This window comes from Chironomus tepperi, unplaced genomic scaffold (assembly GCF_022539635.2).
Source record: "Chironomus tepperi strain 1889 unplaced genomic scaffold, CSIRO-AGI_Ctep_v1 contig_262, whole genome shotgun sequence".
In the NCBI taxonomy this organism is placed as follows: domain Eukaryota; kingdom Metazoa; phylum Arthropoda; class Insecta; order Diptera; family Chironomidae; genus Chironomus; species Chironomus tepperi.
Genome location: NW_027226384.1, coordinates 1,040,219 through 1,065,684, shown reverse-complemented (window position 1 = coordinate 1,065,684; position 25,466 = coordinate 1,040,219). Strand labels below are relative to the sequence as shown.

The 25,466-nt window shown below is 32.0% G+C and overlaps 1 protein-coding gene across 1 annotated transcript in view; it reads left to right on the top strand.

Moving 5' to 3' along the window:
• The window catches only part of foxo (forkhead box, sub-group O), a 61,408-nt gene that overhangs the window by 10,451 nt on the left and 25,491 nt on the right, over positions 1 to 25,466 (top strand). Inside the window, exons 2-3 of the mRNA XM_070642133.1 lie at positions 256 to 885; positions 11,998 to 12,206. Coding sequence (XP_070498234.1) covers positions 666 to 885; positions 11,998 to 12,206 — 429 coding nt within the window. The 5' untranslated portion in view covers positions 256 to 665. The remainder of the gene's footprint in view (positions 1 to 255; positions 886 to 11,997; positions 12,207 to 25,466) is intronic.

The following is a 25,466-nucleotide window of genomic DNA, read 5'->3' as shown; positions in this document are numbered from 1 at the left end:
ATCTGAAATAGCCGACGATTTTTATGTGAAGAACTGATTAATTATTGATCATTCGACACAAATACATCGTCAGATTTAAAAATAAGTTGATATATAGCTGGCTGAATATCGTACAACTCCAGTCAGTCACACCTCCAATTTCAATATTCACGAGAACCTTTTTGGTCATTTCAAGACTCCGTCAAGTTCTTATATATTTCAGTGCAAGTGTACTCAAAAAATTAATATTTTTTTCTCTCTTTTCTTTCTTTTTAGTTATTTAAAAAAAAAGTTAAAAGAACTCCAAAAAAAGAAGTTTTGTGTAAATTTTTTTTTCGTGAAATAAAAAAAACAGTGTGGATGAAAAAAAATTGATAACAGAAGTGAAATAAAAGAGAAAAAAAAACTATTTTAATGTGAAAGTTTCACAAAGAACAGCTGTAAAGTGAAGCAAAAAAAAACCATTTTGTGTGTGTTTGTGATTTTCAACACAAATAAAGCCCAAAAGAAAGACAAGTGTGATCATCATTGTCATTAATACAGAAGCAAAAAATCATTAAACATTAAAAAAATAGTAAGAAATAATAAAAGTAATAAAAAAAAGTCGTTCAAGGACTTTACAAAGTGACCTCAAGTGTCAATAAAATCATAATATAATAAATAATTGAAACAAATCAAGAAAAAAGATGGATCAATTTAATTCAGACCCATGGCCATCGCCACCAATAATTGATGGACTTAGTGATCAAATGGATTCATTGGCTGATTTACAACAGGAAGGTGCATTTGAGCCACAAATTCGTGCACGTTCAAACACATGGCCATTGCCGCGACCTGAAAATTTTGTTGATCAGGGCGATGACGCAGAAAATAATCAACAATGTAATAATCAGCAATCTGTTACTGGTAAGCGATTTATTGTTCAACTTTGTATTGGGGATACTTGCTCTCTCACAAAATTGCAACTTTTTTTGCGACGATGTGCAATTTTTATTGATTGATTTGTTGGGTCGACTGGATTTAACGGTAAATTGATGGGAATTCTTTTAAAATGTTTTCTTTACCGGCATTTTATTTTTATCAATGAAGTTTTTTTTGTAGTGATTTTCTTTGTTTTTTGATACAATGTTGGGTCGTGTTTGTTTACTTGAGTATTAGATTGTTTATTTTTGTGTGATGATTAGACACATGAAATATTTACGTGCGGTTTATTTTTAATATACAAAAGAGTTTTGAATGATATTTTCTGAAAATGTTTTTTAAAATTGTGAAAATTTAAATTTAAAAGTTGGAATTAGGTTTCGTTAAATATCGTTATATATCGATATTTGGTATTAATTAATAATTTAAAATTAAAAAATTTTGAAAAAAAATTAATTTTTTAAATTCTGAATCAAAATTGATTAAATTGAATTTAACTAAAAATTTTTTTAAAAATTTCTAAACTTAATTTTTCCAAATTTTGAAAGTTACTTTTTAATTTAACTCTATTAAAGTAAAAATTTTCAAGTTTTTAAAATTTTAAATTTTAAACTTTTAATTTCAAATTTCCATAAAGTTTTAAATTTTAAAATTTTAAATGTTAAGACTTTAAATTTTTCAAAATTTTAAATTTTAATTCAAAATTTCAAATTTCAATTAAATTTTCAATTTCAATTCAAAATTTCAAAAATCAGTTCAAAATTTCAAATTTCAGTTCAAACTTTCAAATTTCAATTCAAATTTCAAATTTTAATTCAAAATTTCAAATATTAATTTAATATTTAAAATTTAAATTTTCAAAATCTCAATTTTAAATATTCAAATTTGAAAAAGTTTCAAATTTAATTTTCATCAAATTGAAGTTTAAGAAATTCTTAATTTTAAAAATTTATAAACTTCAAAATTTAATTTTTATTGCTTTTGAAATCTTCAAAATTTACTTCATTTCTAAAAAATTAAAACTTAACAAATTTTATTCATCTCAAATATGTTTTTTGTTGTCATCGGCATTTTCCACTGTTTACAAAACTTTTTTTTGCTAATAATATTCTGATTAGCATAATTTAGAATATTTTTTTGTTTTCAAAAAGTTCATAAGCATTTTAGTCTATTTCATAATATTGTTGATCCTTTTCAAGATTATTGTTGTTTTTACCTGTGCGTCATGAAAACAGTCTGTCACGACTCTGTCAAGGCTCTGTTGTGGTTGCATTTATTGAAACTTTTAGTTCAATTTCTAAAATATTTCAAATTTTAGAGAATTTTTTAAAATTTGTTTTAAAATATTTTCAAATTTAAAAAAATTTTTAGAATTTGTTCTAAAATATTTTCAAATTTTCTAACCTTAAAAAATATCAAAAATTGAAAATTTTCACTAAATTTTGATCAAAACTCAATTTTCCAAAACATCACGCAAATAAACGTGCACTAAATCACAAAATAGAACAATTCAAAAATTACGTAAACAAATTCATTTTTTAATTCACATTTTTGACTGCACTACGTACTTCAAAGCATGTAGTATGTGTCAGAAGGCATAAACAAACAATTTCTATTATGTCAGTTTGTTTGTGACACAAAAATCCAACTCATGCGTCATCCAGTGATGATCCAGAATCGAGCCTCCATTATTTTTCGAGTAGATTTCACTTAAAATGCGTCTTAAAAAATGCTCATTTGGCTCACAATTAATTTAATTGCTATGATACGACATTAAGGAAGTATATAATCATTGCTATATAAATGAACTAGATTTTCTCTTTGCCTTATTGCGATCATACGAGTTTTTATATTTTTTTTTGCAATGTATATATAATATTCATATGAGTACAGATAACGATGATGGCGAACTTAATAGAGTGACGACATGTGAGAAAAAAAAAATGTTTTTATTTTTTTTTTACACTATTATTTACGTATCGTACGTTTTCGCATTTATTTAAGAAACAACAAAAAATTTTTGTTTTGTAAACAAAAAATCCACGACCGAGAGTAAGGCAAGAAGTAGAAAAAAAAAAAATAAAATTTCATGCAACGATTTGTTTTGATTCTGAAATTTTTTTCTTTTGCATAAAAAAAAAGTCAGTTTGAGATCATTTGATCGTAAGCCTACACACAGTCACAAATACACGTGCAAACCACACATTTCTTCAGCACAACTGTACTGTCGATTATTACGCATTAAAAAATTTGTACGTAAAAGCTTCTCCAGCATGAATGAAAATGAAAAACTTTCGAATAAATGCAATGGAAAATTTCCAAATCGACTTCACACTTCTGTACAGTCATTTATGTCTCCTTTTTGCTGTGTAAGACTTGCAAGCGTCCGCTGTTATCATTATACGCACAGAAAGTAAATGAAATTATTGTACGGACTGATAAGATTAAGGGAATATTGTGTTTCTTTTTTTTGTGTGCTTGCTTTTTCATTTCTTTTATCTGTTACTGAACAGTTTTTTCTACTTTTTATGGATGTTTTCACGTTTTTTAGTTCTAAATTGTAAGAACTAAGTACAACTTAATTGCTAGACACGAGTTATCTTGAAAATATCAATTTTATGATCAAAATGGAACATTAGTGACCATGAAAATTAGACATTTAGCAAATATACTGACTCTACAATTATACCATGCGGTAGATAGCATTTGATGGTAAAAATGGGTCAAAATAAGGCAATTTTGCTTATTATCGTTAGAATGGCATCGTAACGGCATCCATGCGAATACGTTATGTTGTTCGGAATATGACAATGAACTTTTCTCATGTCAAGGTTGACAAATGATCATTTATGAGCTCAATTGCATCTGAAGATACATCACGACGCACAGGTTGCCCTTAGACAGTGGTAGGCAACCTTAGCTGTGCCAGGGCACATCTTGGTGGAAAGCCACGCATGCCCTAGGCGTCCATTTCATAGCATTTCCCATGTCACACAAGTGTGACGAATTGCACAGCTTGTCCATCACTGCATTAATGCGTCATGATACATACTTTGAGAAGCACTTTCCGCCCTATCCATTTCTCAACTTCAATGCATTCCAATTTTTCCTCAATAATCAGTGAAATGGAACTAAAGAAATAAACATATTTACACTAATTTATGTATGTCTTAATAATGATGAGTTGAGAAATTAATTTACTGAAAATATTTTTGCAATACCTCCCGGAAAAATAGCAATGATTCAAGTTTGGGGCGTATCCAGAGGGTTAGGGGTTCCCATTCCTGTTTTAAATGAATTCTTCAATTTATAGAATTTTCAGTCCAAAATTCCACAAAATTTTTGAATTCCATCCAAAAAGCAGCCTCTTTATTACAAAATTTCTGAATACACCCCAATTTATGATCCAAAATATGATATATCCAAACTCAAAACCATCTACAACTTTCAACGACTCTTTGCTGATTTTTTCTTCCCGAGTAGGTTGATGTCTGAGTTAAAAGCAGAAAAAAAGCAGCAATAACTAGTTACTCATTGAATCATGGTCGGTAAATATTTGATTGTACCGGCTGTTTTACTTCTGGTTTTGAGTGTTTTAACTCCACAGGTTTTTCAAGATGATTTTTTGTAGTTTTAAAGACTTTTTTGATTAAATTTTATATCTGCAATTTTCTGGGAGTTGACAAATCCAATTCGATCTAGTTTTAAATGTTATCAACAATTTTTTTATGGAGTTTTTTGTGTTAGAAGTTTTATACGAGCGGATTATCAAGCTTAAAGGTTTATAATATAATTTAACAGGCGTTGACACAATTTCATCCGGATGTGTTTGAAATTCAAATGTCAATTTTCGGTAGCTTAATGCTCAAGACATCGAACTCAACATCCATTTGAGTCACATCAAAAGCAACAAACCCCTAATTATGTATAAAATCTCAAATTCCATTGCTAAATTCCCTCCAAACCACCCAAAACCAACTAATTCCAGTAAGCCTCATAAGATTAGAAATAAATTATGAAACAGTCATGCCATCATGTTCTTTATCATGTCTATAAAATAAGTAGGCCAAGTTCACTGCAGCCAACATTTCAAAATTCTTGATCTTGATATGTCAAGTGATAAGAGCTGAAACTGTATTAGAACATTTCCATTTATTATACTGAAATGACATTCATAATGAGAATAGAATTGACGTTATCAGGAATAAATGAATTATATGCAATTTATTGTTAGTTTGTGAAACTCTGCTGATGAGTTTTATTGAGGAAATAGGAAATGTGGTTCTTGGAAATTGATAGGGGGAGGCTAAAGTGACCTTAAAAGAGAGTCTTTCAGTCGACCCTAATTGAGAGTCTCTCTCAGTCGACCCTAATTGAGAGTCTCTCTCAGTCGACCCTAAAAGAGTCTCTCTCAGTCGACCCTAATTGAGAGTCTCTCTCAGTCGACCCTAATAGAGTCTCTCTCAGTCGACCCTAACTCGTGCATTAAGCATACATTTCGTCAATAAAACCATCAATTTGAATGCTAATAAATTATTCATTCCATTCGTTAAGTACCAAATAAAAAAAAATTAGCAAAAATGCGTAAAAGTCATCGATTCTTCAGATTTAAATGACAATAGAATTCCAACTCATAAAACAGCATTAAAATCAGCTCGTATCACTTAATACTATAAATTCTATAAATTCCAATCATAAAGTGCCAATAAATCTATAAAACTTTCAGATTATCTCATAAAAAAAAAATACAGGCACAACTTGACATTTCAATTTTTTGAGCGTACACGAGCAGAAAATTTTTTATTTCTGGACTTCAAATAACGTTGACCTTGACAATTAGAGTTAAATGAATAGAAACTAAAATTTTTTTTTATTTCAGAACCAAGAATTTCTTGCGTTTCTCTTTTCAATTCATTTTCGTTGCTCGGTTTCTTGCTTTCATGCTTCTTTTCATTATATAATAATTGTTATAATTACAGTAGTTATGGGAAATTAAGTTTTATAAACCAGGATGTTCTTTACGAGTCATTTGTGAATGAAATTTATACCTAAATGATTCACGATTTCATGAATCTGTTACATAATTAGATTGTTGAACTGCCTAATTATGCAATATTTTGGTGAAGGATATCAAATAGTGTATTGACATTTTTTTTAAATGTTTTTGCTATTTTGATAAAGATGTTAATTTTGAGTTTTATCTGAAATTAATGCTTTTCGTATTTTGAGTTTGATAGTTTTGAATTTTTATAGTTTTTTGATAATCTTGTGATATTGATAGTAAGTTTGAAAGAGGCTTAAAATCAAGCTTAACCAGAATTCGCTAGAATCAATAGTTAAGCCCGAGCGACACAAGTATAGAAGAGTCCGCTATCTGTGTTTTAGTGGTAATCACGGACATATGTTTCCGTCATTGATCAATTAAGTCTTCCTTACGCATACACAACTCGGCTTTGTAACCTTTAAGCGACCATCCATCCTTAATGGAAACATTTATTGATGACAAATCAATGCCACCTGATTGTCGATCAAATAGAGTCATGATTCAGAAGTGAATGCACCTAACAGGTAGAGAACATGCTTTCATATCTCAGAAACACCACTTTGGTACCTAGTAGCGGTCTCTTTGCTTGATAGGTTGCATGGTTGACTTAAAGTATCCTTTTTAATTTTTCTTGATTTGTGTGGCTCGGGATGAATGGAATTCTGACGATTCCTTAACTGTCTGACCAATCTGACCAATATCTTAATGATTCCATTTATAATTATGAGTATAAAATCTCATATCCCGTATTATTTTCTACACTCTACTTCTTAAAACCAGTTTCCCTGATGCTAATCCAAATGTTATTTTAAGAACCACTATCATCGCCACAATTCCAGAAATATTCTCATTTTCTAATCAGCAAAAATATTTGTTTGAAAGCATGAAATAGCAGAAAATCTTTATTTATATCAATTTTCAACAATAACAACTAAATGTTACGAGTATCATAACTATTTTGGTATTCATTAGCATTTTGCAAGTCACATAAGGAGTCCTGAAAATGAGAATGTTGCAAATTGGCGTCACTAACTTCATTTAAACGGGTTTTAGGATTGATATTGAAATTAGTGTCTATTCTATGCTAATTTAGTAGTTAAAGTCATTAAGTTGTAGTTTAGAAAGAATTATTTCAAGTATGAAAGGCTTAAAAGCAGGTTTGAATGGTTTTTGCAAGACTAGCGGGATTCTGGAGTGGGACTGGATAATGCCAAATTTGAGTCTAAGCTTGATTCTTGTTGAATTCTGGATTTTTAAGATTTTGAAAGTTTCTAACCCTAAAAATTCGTAAAAAATATTCAAATTCTTTAAATTTACCTCAATTTTCAACCAAATTTCAATTCCAATTCAAATCATAAGACGCAAAATCTACTCAAATTCCTTCATTACACATTCAACACAAATCCTGACTCAATCTCAATGCAAATTTTCAAAATTTTCTGCATCAAATTTACATCAACTTAGTTACATAAAATTTTCCACCCATTTTCCATTTCAATGATAATCAACTTTAACCTTGTTTTCTTATCAAAAAATTGTGCACTGCATTAACTTGCACTGTATTGATAAAGATTTAAAATTTAATAAAAAAAAAAGTGATGTAATTGTAAAAAAAGAGTTATTCTGATTATAAAAGCTGATAACATTCCGTACACGTGTGCCATTTAATGAGAGATTAAAGCTAATTAAATTATTGTAGCTGATTTGAAGCTTAATCGACAGTCAATTCGTTTAATGCATTAATATGATAATTTGAGATTTTTTTTTTCTTTGCATAATTAAGTGAATGCATTGTGAGAACTAAATGAATCCAGTCAATGAAATATGAAAAAATAACTCACGTTTTCTAGCACATTTTACTGAATGTGCAGTAAATGACTTAAATCACAACATTCTTAGAAATTGTATTAAAGATTGACTGAATTAAGTGTCAGAACTCGAGGCTGAGATTAGTTGAATTGATTTTTTAACTTCCGCGTGGAGCAGGAAGTTGACTTTGAGTCGATTTGAGTCCGAGTGGACAAAAATATCTTGAATAGGACATGGACAGGCTTATGTTGGTTTATTGATCCAGAATCTAGCACCAGGCTAGAGTGTCTCTGACATGGTGTCCCATTTTAATCGAATTCGGCGTCATGTCGCTTGGAAGTCGGATTATTGATCGATTAACCGCTTTGTGCTATTCGTATCGGCTACATAGTTAAAGGCAAGTTAATGACAAATCCAAACCACTTATTTTCATCTCCGGAATCAATTCCATTCATTCAAATCAACTCGACGTCAACTTCAGCAACATTGACTTCATACTCTGAAATTTACAACTAACTAACAAGTAATTTCATATGCTGCAAGAAATTATTGCTTTGGAAAAAAATTATTGAGTGATTTGTTTATGATATTGTAAAGGAGATTAAGCAACTGCGGAATTTTTTTTCAATACAAAACATAAATTATTTGCAACAAATTAGAGTTGTTTTTGATACAAATTATTACATGTGATGAAATTTTAGATAAGTTTTGTGATGTTTTCTATTGCAAATGAGTTAAGTTGAAGGATTGTTTTTGTGTGGTTGAGATTTGAAAATGTTTAACTGGTCCTATCACTTACCCTACCAAGTATGACACCCTCTATATTACCCCGCCCTCCCGTCACCCTTGCCCTTCTACCCTGCCGGTCATTCCTTTACTCTACATTCCACCTTGCCCTTACCCTTCCTCAAAGTCTTTCGAATACCCCAAATCATATTCTACTCCTTACCCTAACTCATATCCTACCCCTCACACTAGTCATGGTGCTTCGTATGCCTAACTGTAAGCTAAAGAGTTCATATATAGTATAGAACCCAATTTCCTACAGCCATGATTTGCAAAATCTCTAATCAAACACTCAAAACAATTTATCACATCCAAAACATCCTAAAAATACTGCAAATCATTCCCGATTTACACCAATTAGCACCTCACACAATGATAAAGATGTAAATATTGCATCATACAAAAGAATTTCAAATAACAAAAATTTTAGATCTATTTTTGGATACTTTTAGTTTATTTACATTAAAGTGTGAAATAAAAATGAATTTATTCTAATAAAATTACATAAGCTGTGATAAAAATTAAAGCCTTAAATATGTACATAAAAAAAATGCCGGAAATACTCGTGAACTACATTTTTATTAATATGTATGAATAAATTTATCATTGTTAATTCGATATTTTATGCAATATTATGACTAATAAATTAAATTGCAGTTAGATTGTAAGAATTAAATTTGTATGGAAATTGTCAGGGATGGATTAGGGAGTTTTAAATTTAAGGGATCAACTAGTGGGCGAATTAAGGTAGGAGTGAGGTTAGACAAAACTTTTTGGACTAAATTTTTCATTTTTCTACGATTTTTCGAGACGAAAATCTCAAAACTGTCCCTAAACTTAAAAGTTTAGCATCAAATTTTGCTTACTAGTGTAGATACGTAGGAAGGTATAAAGGCGGAGAAGGAAGTATAGAGTAGACCCCTAACCCTCTTTTTGGACCTAATTCTTCAATTTACTAGGATTTTTAGATACAAAAACTCCAAAAATGTTCCCTAAATTTGAATAATTTACAAAAATTGCTCAGGGCATGCTCTAAAAGTCTCTGGCTACCAATGACCTCACATGTGATACATGAATTGTGCTGGGTAGGGGTATGGCCAGAATGTGTTTTCATGTGTCAAAATCTCGACAATCTCAGTTTTATCCTCAAAAATTCAACCTTTTCCACATCCTGCCCCATAAAAATTATCATGTTTTACCCCTGGTCAGTGATAATCATTAATTTGATCGGTTCCTACCACAACATATTCCAAATCACTTTTTATTTAATTAAGAACATAAATTAACTTCTCCTAGACCTACATTTTAATGAAAATTTATGTCCAATATTAAATAAAATTATTACTAATAAACAAAAGTCACCTAAAAAGTAGCCACAGGCATCAAAATAATAGCAAAACAAAAGATCTATCATACAGCAAATTTGTTCCTACAAAAACAATCCTATTTGATTGTTTTAATCAAGTTTAATCATCTCATATTTCCTTGAACTTCACAACATTCCAGTTTTTTTGTTGTGATTTTTTCTTCATCATAATTCAAATTTAAAGCTATAAGAAGCCATGATAATATTTAATAGATGCTAATAAACTCAAAAACTTCTAATAAAAATAAAAGAATCAAAAAAAATAAAAGAAATCGCCAACAATCTTAATATTGCGTAAGGTCACTAAAACGCGTAGCTATCACATAAATTCTACGCTTCATGTGTGTGAGACTGTTGTTCTGTTTATGTATTTTTATTATATATTTTCAACATCCACATTCTTCTTTGTGATATCAGAACTAATTTTAAAATTCTACATTTTCTTGACGCTTTTCAAAAATGAGCTCAGATTTTTGTGTATTTAAACTTAATTAGATGCGGTTTTTTGGTTGAGTTATTGTTCATTTATGTTATTAATTAGATGAAGATTTTAATTTATTAAGAGATTGAGATTTGATTAATTTGATGCACACGATGGATGAGTTATTGCACGTGTGGGATGAAATTAGATGGAAATGGTTCAAAATTTAGCTGAAATTCTAGTATTTCAGCTAAATAATGCATTACTACTCAGCTCGAGGAACACATGATGTTCAATAGTGTATCGCGATGTCGTCGTAGCAACAGTTAGCCGCTAAGTTATCCTGATGGCACCGTGACAACTGATTCTGACTTATTTTTGCAGTGAAAAATGAAATTCGTCACATTATGTCCTTCAGAATGTTAATTGATATTCCCGAGCTGCAATGTGCTCGAAGCTGAATGAAGCAAACTGCATAATTTGTCGAAATCAACCGTCACGGTGACATCAGAGACACTTCAAGTCTTGCCATCAATACGGCAATGTAACGGCACCCTAGCAAGCAAGGTGTGCTGTTCGGGACTAGCTTTTAATAAGTTTAAAGAGTCCCTTATGAGGTTTTGACCCAAAAATTCTTCCTTTTACTGGATTAACCTATGTTACTCTAATGTTAGATATGTTAGATACTCATATTTGTTCATAATTGGTTGCTTGCTCCTATCAATTTTAAAATACAAGAATCCTTCCCAAAAACCAGATTCAATGTTCGATTCCCAACCAAAAAGTCTACGTGACTCCTCGCTCCGCTTTCTCAGTTCCGTCTCCCTAATTAATATCCATTCGAGTATCCATAAATCTCTCTTAACTCTAACAGTTTCTTCCTCTTATATCTTAATTAATTAGCACTGAAAAGAATCTTTGCTGAGTGAAATGAACAAAAAATCTTTAAAAATTCACTGAAAAAATGAAAAAATTCTTAAAAGTTGTCAAAAAAAAATTCGAGTTTTTGTTTTTGTCTTAGAGTCAACGGGCGCCACACAAAAAAAAAACATTTAATTAATATAGCTATACGACTTTTTTTTATAGATACAATATTCATTTATAAATATAGTTAACATACATCAAGGTCATTCGCTTTTATGACGAATATCATTTTGACTTTCAAACACAACAAAAGCTTCGTCTTCGACAGCTTCTTGGGATGTATGCGGTTATTATGTAACGGCATCTTCCTAAAGGGATGTCCTCCTCCTCTAAGAGGTGTTTTGCATCTCTAAGAGGTGTTCTGCTCCTCTAATAGGTGCCATTCTCCTCTAAGAGGTGTTCTTCACCTCTAAGAGGTGCCCTCTTCCTGTAAGAGGTGCCCTCCTCCTCTAAGAGGTGCCCTTCTCATCTAAGAGGCGCCCTGCTCCTCTAAGAGATGCCCTCTTCCTCTAAAAGGTGCCCTCTCCCCTAAAAGATGAGTGAAAGGGGAGCGGAACAATCAAAATTTCGGTACGGAAAGGATGGAACGGACATCCATCAAAAAGTCAATTTACCACGTTACGTCATTAATGAACGGTCCCCCCATTCAGTGAGAGAGCAATTATTCATTCTCATCTTCTCAATGTCCAAAATGTGTCTGGAATGTATTCTTTTAAATATTTAATTTTTTTACTGATTTATTTACAGGAATTCCACCTACACCATCATCAGTGTCAAAGAAAAATTCATCGAGACGCAATGCATGGGGAAATTTGTCGTATGCAGATCTTATAACAAAAGCAATTAGTTCATCGACAGACAATAGATTAACATTAAGTCAAATTTATGAGTGGATGGTACAGAATGTTCCATATTTTAAAGACAAAGGTGATTCAAACAGCAGTGCTGGATGGAAGGTGAGTGTTGACTTTATTTGGTATATTAAGAGATATCTTTATGAGCATTTAAGGGAGTGGCATGGATAGGATTAAAGCCACACGTGTCGACTAATTGAGTCTTGATTATCTGGTCCCGAGCAGCACAAGTTGCCATAAAATTTGGGTCAAAATGCGTCATCATGGTACTGCCAGGGCAACCATCCATGTTATGGTTGATTCCGGCAACCCTGCGGAGTCCTAGCAACCGGACTGTGCTGTTCGGGATTATTGAAGGATATTTTTACTTTCACTAAATTTCTAACCTGAATATCCACCGACTTACAAGTGGATTTCTTCAACAGCTTCTTAATATGATCATAATGGTATGGTCTTGTAGCCATTTAGCCTTAAAAACGCGTTTTTACAAATGATATTGAAACTTTACATCTAGTTTCATTTATAAAACTCGTACCATCTTTAAATATCCATGTTATGCTTGGGTTAAATGTCGTCATTGATCCGAAAAAGTCATGAGTTTTATTGTTGGAAATTTTTTGTGTGAACATGCTGGATATTATTCATTTTGTTGTGGTATGTTTATGTAGGTATGATTGGCATTATTGAATCATAAATAGTATTTGGTATAATATGCGTCATATGTCGGTGTTTTGGGTATGATCTTTGCTATTTTTAGGTAGACATGTAGTCAATTGGATCTAGATCTCTGTTATTACTGGAATATTCGGTCAATGGAGAATTCTTGGAATTTTATTCAAAGTTTCTAAGCTTATCAGGTTGATATTGCAGTGTTGTGGCTAGTGTCTGTTCTAGACACTTACTTACTTACGGCTAAAGTGCTGTACATATCAATTGTGCTCCAATTGTGGCCTGAAGCAAGCTTTATTGCTGGCACGTGGACGCCCACGTGCTCTCTTGCTAGGTCAATTGCCATCTAGAGAGATATACTTCAGCAAATCTCATTTTTCGCCATAAAAGATGGTCTAAATGAGTCGTAAAGTTGAAGTCAGGGCATTCCCATGTCATGCCGTCAATCTGGTGACGTAGCGACACTACATAAAAGCTCATTGCACCTCCAAAATCCATTTTTCATCATTATTAACCTCAAAATATTCTCAAAATTCCCACCATCAATCAAAATATTCGTCATCAAACCTTCAAAATTTACCATTTCCAAATTCCAATTCCAAATCAATTTTTATTGTATAATAAAAAATAATTTCATACACTTCATTTCGCATAAATGTTTCAAGGCATTGATGTAGGTCGTGAGTTTATTATTGCTTCTATGCCATTAATCTAATTTTCTTGGAATTAGTACTTTATAAGATAAAAGAAAAAAACAGGCGTGAAATTACATTTTTTTGCTATTAAATGATACAGACTGGATATTGTGGATTGATATTTTAAGCATTTTTATGAGACATGCTAGAGTAAAAAAAATTATTGGAATTCCAAAAATATCGACGATAATAAGTTTTGAAGTTGTTTATCTCCAGACTAGACTCGTCTAGTGGTGTCTTATTGACGCTGTTGCTAAATCAAGTGAAATAAACTTCTCAGGAATCTTAAATAGAATCCAATAAATGGAAAATGTCACAATAATTGATCAATTCTGGATCTACCCTCACAGAACAAAAAAGTTTTTTAAAAAACTCTCAATTTTTTATATACCTTCTTGGATTTCTGAAAAAAGACATTTCACAACTTCTTATAAAACTTTCATCATCGATTCCAGTAGCTTAATTTTTCTCTTATTTGCTCTTCTGTATCACTTGAATCGCTGCTAATTACATAATACTGGCTGTGTTAAATAATTTTAATTAATTTTAGAACTACTGTATGCTTATTACAATGAGATATTGTAGACTTAACTGGAACTGCCAGTGGTATAACATTAAGTTTTGATTGTAAAGTATTAATTAGTGTTGTTATGTGAGTAATGAATGGAATACAGAATGTAACCGAGGAATAGATGGAATCGTTTGTGGGATTTTGTAAGGTTGTGAACAATTTTGCCATATTCTCAATCCTTATTCAGAGGGCAAGGGCTTGTTACTTTGCTGATCTATCCTGTTAATGCACTCTGGAAAGCTCATGGCGTCCAAATGGTCGAAAATCAGGCTCCAGGCCACCATGACTCTAATCCCAAGAAATCCGGCCACAGGTTAGAGTCAAGGTAAAAGTGGAATCAAATTTGTGGTCATTTTTAGAACATTTGCTTTCCAGGGGTCATTTTAATGTAACCTTATAGCTATTTTTCCAATTTTTCTGACTAGACTAGACTAGACTAGACTTCAAGCTTTTGACCAATTTTTTGATCCAACATTGACCAGAGCCTTAATTTCGTCTTGATCATGCTACATTAATTATCTAATCTTCTAAAAATCAATAAATTTGAAAATGTCAGGATGCAAACCGACGATCTTCGACTTATTGTATCAAAATTTGAGACATAGGCCTTGCCAATGACTCCACAGATCCATTTAAAAACTTAAATTTCCGATATGTTGTCCGTAAAAGTTACAATTCGGATATTTTACAATCTATTTCCAAGAAAATGTCATAAAAGCATCAAAATTAGTTAATACTCTAGTCATAGTCATCAAAATAGACAAAGCATCAATATAACTAAGTCACATGGATGCAAATCCCATCATAAAATTATGAAAAATAACATCACCACCAGTCACACAGCTTCTGTATTACTCGGGGTCTGGAAATATTCAAATCTTAAAGATTATGGCACAACTAAATTAGTTGAAATTAGATTTGAGTTTATTCAACCGGTTTTCATTAATACAACATCAAGTTCAAATACATAGACACAAAAAATGTTTGTGCATGTATTACATTTTCATTTTCATTTCTGCGTCTGTATTAATTATAAACAATCCGATCGGATGATGATGTTTTGAAAGTAAAATTTTTTTTATTTTATTTTACGCAGAAGAAATTGAAATTTTTAAGTAACGGATCTTCACTAGAATCTGATTTACAATTTGAATTTATTCGCAGATCACGTTGCCGATGACTTGTGACTTTCAGATACTTCGCCTTATAGTCTGTGAAAATTTTCAATCGTTATCATATGTCTCAGTATTAAACGTCAATTAATCTATCGAGGATTTTAAAGAAATTGTAATTTTCTTGTGAAAATGCGCACATTCTATGGAATGAGAAGCTATGTACGTAGAATTAATATCGCTGATAACAACATTTGAAATTCATTTAGATTTCTCGGAATTTTTGTATTTCAATTGGGACGTTTGCTTATTGACGTATGTACTCGAGGAACATAGGTTGGATAATCGATCCAAAATTTGGCACCAATAAGGACTTGATTCTGAATTGCATCGGATTAAAGCTCAATCTGGCGTTAAGTCACACAGTCCTAGGTCTAGATTTTGATTGATATATGCTAAGCCAATTGACTTTTAGTGCTCAAATTCAAGACTTTAACATGGTACTTCGATTTAATCACATTACTATGTGAGAATGTAGATCGACTGTTCAGGGATGTCCAAATTCATGGTACCTAAACCACCCAAATCCCCCAACAAAAATTCAATATCATTTAAAAATGACTTAAAAGCCTTCATTTTTTCGCTAAATTGTATGTTTGCAAATTGATAAGAAAAAGGCTGAATTCGAAAAGAAATTCAATGCCACTTTAATGCTTGTAAATTAGCTTACTTGAAATATTAGATTTTCGAACTATTTATTTGTGTCATGTTGGGATTGTCCTTGGGAAATTTTGAAGTCAGTGAATTGTATAATGCTTAATATGCTAGTTTTGGAACTGTGGTTGCAGATTTGAGTGGTTTAAATGCAGATTTTGATGGGATTGTGGTTGAATTTGTGGGATTTTTAATGGTTTGTCCTGGAATTGGAATATATACAATAAGATGCAATGCAGATAATCGTCGTTGTCAGGTCCAAGGTCCAGAGCCTCGTTTGACTTCTTCTCACTACGTGGCTTGGATTGGCGGCTTTCATTGCAAGAAGATATGGTTGATACATGATAAAGTTGAGTTTGGAGTGACTAAAGCTCGAATTCACTTCCAAAACCTTCTAATTTTGATCAAAACAACACCATTAATGGCTTATCTAGCTCATCAAGTTTATACAATCATTCCAAAAATTCTAAAACCATCAAAATCAATCCAAACTTCTCAGCAAAGACCATAAAAGCCACAAATCTCATCTAATCTACCCATATCTGCCTCAACTTCCTCTAAATCTTCAATAACTCCAGTTTATCTCTCAGTCGACCCATAAAACTTAAAATATTCAGTCATCAATCTCAAAAAACCCATTAAAACCATCCAAAGCTTATCACCAAGCCCAAAAAAAAGTTCATATCGAATTGAATTACTCGTTCCTGCAATTTAATTTCCATTTCGCACAACAATAAAAAATTGATAAGGAAGGTATCGTCTATAGCGTTCATTGAACCTTCGTCTAGCTTAGATTCACCTTGGTAACTGATCATGCGTTTCCTATAGCTTTTTTTTTATTGCTTCTTTTTCGGTCTGTTTGAAGCTCGTGTTGTTAAAAATTTGGCAATGACTTGAGTCGATGTTTTAAATATTTGCATAATAATCCATTAATGTTCTAGATTTGGTGAGATTTAAGTAGTTACGACTTGATACCAGAAGTAGATGAAAGCTCAGACATCACACGTGGTCAAATCAAGCTGTAAACGAGATTATATAATTAACAGATTTCTCTAAAAAGTTCATTGAGTTACAGACAGACCAGCTGATTGTTCAAGTTTCTGATTTGATGGTGTTTGTGTCTCTTTTGTGTTGGAATTCTTCATGCTCATTATACTTCATGCTTATTGAATATTTTTTTTTTGATCGAAATCTGTTTGAATAACCTTGAGAAATTTTTCGATTTTTTTAAGAACTTTTACTTGAGGAGTGTACACATAGCGACTGCTTAAAATTCCAAAATTTGCACGTATGTTTAATTTATTCTGTTGATTCAATGGCTAGTCAGACTGATGAGAAAAATGTGTCTTCTAAATTGATGAAGACACGCGGTTGACTTTTTTTGAATTTCGAGGCTTTTTACATAAAGATTGTTCCATGTTAGGCTTGACAGCACCTTATTTAGTACGTCAAAGATTAATGCTAATTCACTGCTTCCTAGACTGTCGGCTTGATGCTAATTATGTGCTATTCAAATTAATAGTTTAGATATTCAATTAATTAAGGTAATTTTGATGATTTTTTGAGGTTGATTAGCTTGCAATTTAAATTAAAAATTGATTTTGAGCTTTAGTTATCGCACTTTTGGCTCGATTGCAAATTTATGATTAATATACAGCAATTATATGTCAGAAATGCAAAACGACATCATTAAAAATCCATTTTGTGGTACAATAAATTTTCCTCATTTTTTAAATCATTCAAATAACTAAAATAATGCTAATGACTTAATATTTTGGCATATTATCTTGTCTAATAAGTTTGAGCTGTCAAGGGTTTGTGCAATAAATTTTCATAAATAATGTGGCTTTAATGTTTTATGAATTTTTTGAAGCATTTCTATTGTATTTAGTCATTAACAATCGAAGCCGTCATAGATGAGCATGCATTATGGTCTTCTGCGATCTCTGGTACTTCATCCTTAAAGTCATTTAAATACATTCCGATATATTTGATTAATCTAATCTTATCTGAACAATCTTGAATAGCACGGTTAATTGATCAAAAATCAGACACCAGGCTGGCATGACTCCGACAAACCAAGTCCAGCGCTTAGTCAGACTCACGACGGATTTTTGATTGCTTAACCGATTATTGCTATTTGGGAATAACTTCGGTTCAGTAATGCATTGTCACTGCGTTATCAGTAAGGTTTTTAGGAGCCTTAATGGCACCATAACGACTTTATTTAACCCAATTTGACATCCAAGATGAATTTTAGTGTAGCATGCCATTCGGGTAGCAACGTCTGTGTAGCATCGCTTCCTTTTGCTACCTTATTACCAAAGAATCAACTCTTAACTCCTAACAAAACTTCCATCTAGTCAAATTCCAACTCAAATTTCAATACCAATCCACAGCATGCAAATACTTCCAAAAGAAGACAAAAAAGGGGTGTCACAGGCTCCATCCAACAGAGAAACGAAGATAAGCTGAGCTATTAATTGAAATAAATTTTATTTTGTCCCTCCATCTCAACCTATATTATCGAATTAAATCTCCAACAACGTCCAATACATTTCAAAAAGATTGTCAATTTATCTCAATCAATGGTCAAATAAAAAGGAAAAATTGCTTTACAGTTTGGGAGACAAAAAAAAAAGAGTCGAGAATGAATGTCCTTTCATGCTCTACATGCATATGTATCGATATGTGTTATGCCTAATTGCGTCAAATCCTTAAAACTGTTTCTCTTTCCATCACTCACATTATCATTCTGTTCTAACACCATATCATGCCTCTATATTGTGATTTATTATCATTTCGCATCAGCATGTGAAATTTATTTGAGATCCTTTCGCTTCCTCATTCTTTTAATTTGTGATTCGGATGGGATAGAAAAAAAATGTGGAAGTTGGGGAAGGTTTGAGGGATTTTTGGTGGATAATGCGCATTTTTTGTGGGAATTTGAATTGATGGGAATTTGGAGATTTTAGTTGTACTGAAGAGCTTGTAGATGACTTGGATTGACTCAGGAGTTTGGTATGGTTTGAGAATTTGATAAATTAAACGCATTTTTCGGGAATTTAGGGCTGATCGGAATTTGAAGGTTTGGTTTTGACGGCAGAGCTCGTTGTCGACTTGGATTGACTCAAGTGGACTCTCCTCTCTATTTTGTAGCTGTTCTGACTCTATTTGATATCGAGCTCTGGTTTTGAGCAAGGAATCTCGTCCTTTGTTGCATTAGATGCCGTTTGTAACAACTTAAGTCAGTCAATTGTCAATTTAAGAGTTTGCAGAGAGAGCCTTGCCTTCTTGGGCTGCAAAGCTAAGTATGTCAGCTAATTTAATGAATCAGGAATCTCAAATGAACAGCAACTGAGACTAAAAATCAAAATTATCCCAAATCCGCACATCAAACTCCACCCAAAGTGCTCAACATCTAACACATTCCCATCAATACTCCGAACATCCCAGAAAATTCATGAGATATGCTACACCCGAAATAAAAAAAAATTTATATCCATTCTACATACGAAAAAAGAGAGGAAAATTTAACGCTTCCACTTGATTTGCAATTGTCTCTATCATCAACAGGCACATCAATCGTACGTTCTAAAAGTATTAATTAAATCAAATGCCCATCAATTTAGCTCTTATTTCTTTCAATCTTCTATTGCCTCCCTCCTCACTTCCAGTTCACCTATCGCCTCCGATTTTCGTGATTTGTTCTCTATTTTGCAGCTGTTTTGACGTAAATAATGAGTACATATGCCTTCTAATTGCTTTACTAATTTTACAATCAATCCCATTGACATCTAATTGCTGACTTTTAATTCAGACATTATTTTTCAGTCAATTACATTCCATAGAACATTATCAATTAAATGACATTTACATCATCGTGTCAACTTCATTCAGCATGTGATGAAAGAGAAGATTTTTTTTAATGTAATTCATGCTGTCAAAATAAATCAAATTATCGCGTCAAATTGTACTTGACAAAAAGGCTTAATTCACAAATGTGACTTGATGAAACTAGTTAAAAGTTTTCTTTTTATTACTTAGCACTTGATTGTGTTCCTTTATAATTTTGTGTAAATTTCACGGAAAAAAGGTGTGGGGTGGTTGAAAAGTGATGTCAAGTTCTTTGAGGATTATCATACTCACTGTCCAGAAGGCATATCAGTTGGAAAACCAGATAATTAGTCACCAGGTCTTCTTGTATCTGGATTGAGACCATACGTTGATGCATATGACCCCTAATCCGGGGTTCTCGACGTATACCAACTCTTACTTCAAGTTTCTTATATTTACCATTGCCGCTACTTTAAGTTTTACCCTAGGACATGTACCCAGTGTGATATTGTCTCACCCGAAACGCCCCAAATCCAGAGTTACTCTTTCCCTGTGTTATATTCCGTCCTGATTCTAATTTGATACTATTTAGAATATTTTCCATTTCCAATTGACATCACCAATAAACTTCCCCCCTTCCAAATTGCCTCTTTGTTGATAATAACATGTGATTTACGCAGGTGAATGTTTTTTTTTGTGCGCTAGTTTTAACAAGTTTTGGCAATGATTTATTTTTTTTTTATTGTAGAATCACGGAAGTCTCTGTGTGATATGATATTGTAATTGTATTTTTGGCTCTCTTTTATCGGCTGTTTTTTTGTTGAATTTTGGCGGGATGTTTTTGAGTGGAATTTTTCCACATGAGTCACTGGATAGTTTGTTTTGATGATTTTTCTGAGTGAATTTCTCGGAAGTGTTCTGCTATTGCGTAGCAAGGTTGTTGAGAAAAATAAGAAATTATTTGCATATTTTAGATGGTTCAAAATATATTTGTAATCATATTTAAATGCTATGTGCTTAAAGTTGGGTAAATATTTAATTTTTGAGAAATATCGGGAAGATTCTGGAATAAATCGGGAATTCTTTGATGTTTTGAGAGGTACTGTAGCTTAGAGAAATATGTTCAGTAGTGTTCTGACTGTAGAGAAGCTGCTTTGTAGCTAAAAGTCACTTTAACTCAGTGATGGACAACCTTAGACTAAACCTCGACTGAAACCAGACACGGTGCGCACAAGGAGTGTTCCGCGGCACACAGGTTGCTCTCAATGCTTTAACTTATCGTTTTGCTTAATCGTTAAAATTGTCTCATAACCTAAGAGACGCTGATCATATTCACCTAAATGAACGATTTCATGAGTATCCTTAATCAATATAATTAGGACATGCCTAATTTTATGAACATACTCAATGTACTGTCCTTCAAAATTTATAAACTATTCCAAAATTTCCTAATCGTTATTAAATTTAGAGTTTTATTTATTTTGCATCAGAAAAACACGTTAAGTCTGGTTGAGTCAGATGTTGTTTGAACAAAAACATTTAAGTCAGTTTGGAATTTATTTTTCTCGTAATTGTTCAGGTGTGATGTGGTCTTCAAAGTAAAATTCCTTTGCCACTCTTCTAGGTGACATATTTTTTCGCTGCATTCTTAAACTGCATTCTTACTCTGGGTTGCATTGGTCTGGTTGAGTTGGAATCGAATCTTCCACAAAATCCTCAATCTCCATTTGTAACAAATTAATTCGTTTTTAAGGAAAAGTAATACAAATCAAAATCATCACATGGAATTTTTTGTTTACAAACAATTCCTCGAAATACATGAAATACAATAACAATTTTGAGTCATACAATCATATCTAAAGAATATGGTCATTAAGATTAAAATTATTAGGAATTTTTGGATGATTCTGTTATTTTGCGCATTATTTTGTATCGCGTGATATTGATACCACTATTGGTACAAACACCATGAGTCATCATGATCCAAAGAACTGAAATCACCTGCAAAATTTCGACTTAATTGCTTACTGATTCAAAATTTTAGCCATAAAAAACCCAAATTTGGATAAAAACTTCCGAAAAAATCACTTAAAATGTTCAAGTTAAAACAATGAGTCATCAGCGGAATCAAAAAAAATAAAACATCGCATGAAGGAACATTCAACAAGCCAATGCAGAGACAAGATTATCGCCCATAAGAATAATATGATAATCAACTTCAAAAAGGGACAAAGATGATATCGGTGCAATTGGATCATTTAGTATACTATTAAGTTGAAGCCCGAGCGACACAGGCTCGTCATGGATGCATTTTTAGCTTAATCAACCAAGCCTTCATTTGGCTTTCAAATGACTGTTCATGGGAGCGGATTTAATTTAGTGACTCGGACAGGCTAGCTTTCAGACAGCAATTATAACTTGTGTCACTCGGGAACTTCAGCATGCAATTTATGGTACTATAAGTCAAATAAAATAAAAATTCAACTTAATTTCTATTTCAAAATTTGAATTTATCTTGACTAAGACAAGACCAGCTGGTTGTACCAGTTCCTTTAAACAGACTACACGTGTAGCGTAAAAAAAATTTATGTTACTAAATTGACGACTATTTATTATTAAACAAAAGAGACTTCTTATCTTATCAATGTACTTAAGGAGGCAAATAACTTTAATAAATCCATACACACTGACCTAAAAAAAGAACTTATTTTTAGATTATTGGAGGGTCGTGTGCAATTGGAATTAGAGTGAAACTATGCTTAATTATAGGAACTAGTTTTAGGAAGAGTTCAAAGTCAGTTGAGCTTGAGTTTAAATTGAAGTGTATTAGAGTCGAGTTAAGGAAATAAGATAAGCTTTAGTTGACGTTGACTGTTTTTCCCGAGCGACGGAAACTGAAAAGGCTGGATTAAGACTCCTTCAATATTCTACCGAATGACCTTCTCTTCCATTTTGTAGCCAAATAGCAAATACTTGATTTTTAAATGAATCCATACTGCATCATGCGATAACGTCCTGTACCGCCTGTGAAATTAATCCCAGCTTCCCCAAAAAATCACTCAAATTCCTCAAATTCATTCACAAAACTCAAAACAAATTTTTATTTTTACAACTCAATTACTCTACTAAGTTTCCCACATACTCCCCTTGAATCGCACATTCATTCATCCACAGCACAACAAAAAATATATTATAAATATAAACAAGTTTAAATGTCATTGCAAATGTGATAAGATGATTCTATCTTGCACGCATGTGGTCGTTTTAGATCAAAAGACTCAACAATATTGTTTTGTCTTCTTGATAAACGACTCGACAATGCGATGCATAGATAGAATCATCTTATCACATTTGCAATGGGTTTTTTGTTTATATTTTTAATTATTTAATGTTGTGTGTGGCTGAATGAAATCTCGTGTGTTTTTGTTTACGTTTTTTGGGAAAGTTCGGTGAAGGAATTTTGAAATTAAAGCATTTTTAAGGTTTGTTCTTGTTATTATGAGTAAAGTTTGTTCAAAAATGCAGGCTTTCTGACAAAAAATGCAGTCCTGCAGCCCTAAATCAATATTTCACAAATCATACATCAGTTGTACAAGTTGAATACGGTTCCTTATCAAGTTAAATGGCGAATTACCAAGACAATACTCATTCACAAGTCTGTTACTTTACTTCTTTTCTTGGATTTGTCTTTAGATAACTTCTTCCAGTTTCTAATTAACAGCACTTTTGCATCGTTGTTCACACAGCAATCCCATGCTCACCAGTCACATTACCTCATACACATTTCAAATTCCAATCTCCTAACCTCACCATACTCAAAATACCACAAAACATTTGTTTACTTTTTCAATCAAAAAAAGAAGAAAAGAAAAAAAATTGTTTGAAAAATTTATTAGCTGCAATAACTCGTGCATCGCACTTAATAACTTTATCATAATTTCCTCTTATTGTATCGACTTCTTGGATGCGTCTTTAATTCAATCTTTAAAAACTAATTTCAATCCATAAACATTGAAGAGAGCTCATGCTGATAAATAAATGGAAAAGAAATTGATATAATTTCATTATAAAGATAAAGTTATAGAAAATTCTATTTATCGATTTGCAATTAAAGAGAGTCTGTCTCTTAAGGAATCGGATTTTTTTTTCTCTTATCTGTTGCAAAAACTACATACATTTAGTAAGTGATACAGATAAAACATAAATGAGCAAATGTTATGTCAATTTTTATTAACATTTATTGCAATTGATTGTTTGAAATCCACTTCAACTTTTTTTCTTTCTGCTTGATTTGCTTTTTATATTCCTCTCTTTTTTTGCTCTAATCGTTGAGCATGTGGAGAGTAAGGTGGCTCTTGTGGTGAATTTTGTCAGAATTTTGGATGGATTTTAATTGAATTTGGATCTAGTTTGGCTGATTTTTGCAGAACTTTGATGAATTTTGACTTTATTTAAGTAGACTCGACTGAGTTTTGTCGGATTTTGACAGATTTATGGTAGATTTTGACAGAATTTTGACAATACGCTAGTAGATCTGCCAGAATTTGGGCAGACTTTGTCAAAAATATCTTGGATTTTGGCCGATTTTGAAATAATATAAAATCAGAATTTGGTTTATTTTTGACAAATTTGGTCAGAATATTGACCGATATTGTCAGACATTGGCAGATTTTGATAATTTTTCGGTAAAGTAAACAAAATTTTGGTGAATTTTGATTGAATTTTACCAGATATTGCAAGTGCTCAAGTAGATCTGGCAGAATTGGGGTGGGTTTCGTTAAAAATTTCTAGTATTAGAGCAAGATTTTGTCAGGTGGCAAACGTTTGGCAGATTTTTGATTTGATTTTGACAAAATTTGGGCAGAATTGGATCAGAAATTTTTTGATTATGTTTCAGTAAGTCAAACATTTTGAGATATTGGCGGATTTGACAGAATGTTTGCGGATTTTGTGAGATTTTTGCCAGAGTTTTTCAAAATTTTGACAGATTTTAATACAATCTTCAGAAGTTTTCGTTCAAATTCCAGCAATTAAACATAGTCCATATATTACCATCTCAATCGCAAATACACTCCCAACAATCAATACACATTTTCCCACAAGGGACAACCATAAACCAGTCGACAATTTTTGCCTTCACAAATGGACCATATAACATAACAATACATAATAGTACGAGAGCATCGACAATAATAATAGTTTGTCGATAAAAACATTGTAACACAAAAACTTATCCAATTGGAAAAGATCTTTCACATTATACTGATTCTGATTGTGCGCCTATAATTTCATACCAGTATGCGAATGGTCAAGCATTTCGGGTATAGCAATTCATTTCAAGTAGTTTTGATATGATGATATAAAATTTAATGTGTATATTGTATGAACTTTTGTCATATTCGTAAATTCTTTTCCTATTTCTTCTTCATCCCTACATCATTTTACTTATCATATGCGTAATATTGTCCTCACACTCTCCCTAAATTTACGACAACAAATCGAATAATGACGTTGCATGGAAAACAAACAGAAAAGAAATTACTTTAATGAAGATGCTTCCTTCTTTTTTCATGTGACAAGAAGCATTGCTTAATGAAATTATTATTGATTTTCGATTGTCGTCTACTGATGATGTTGAAATTTGTGCTATTATGGCTATATCTGAAGAGTTGTTAACTCAATTAGGATGGTGGGGTGTTAGGGAGTGTTAAGGGGATTTTAAGGGATGACAATTGTGTCAATTGATTTCGGAAAATGTGAAGTT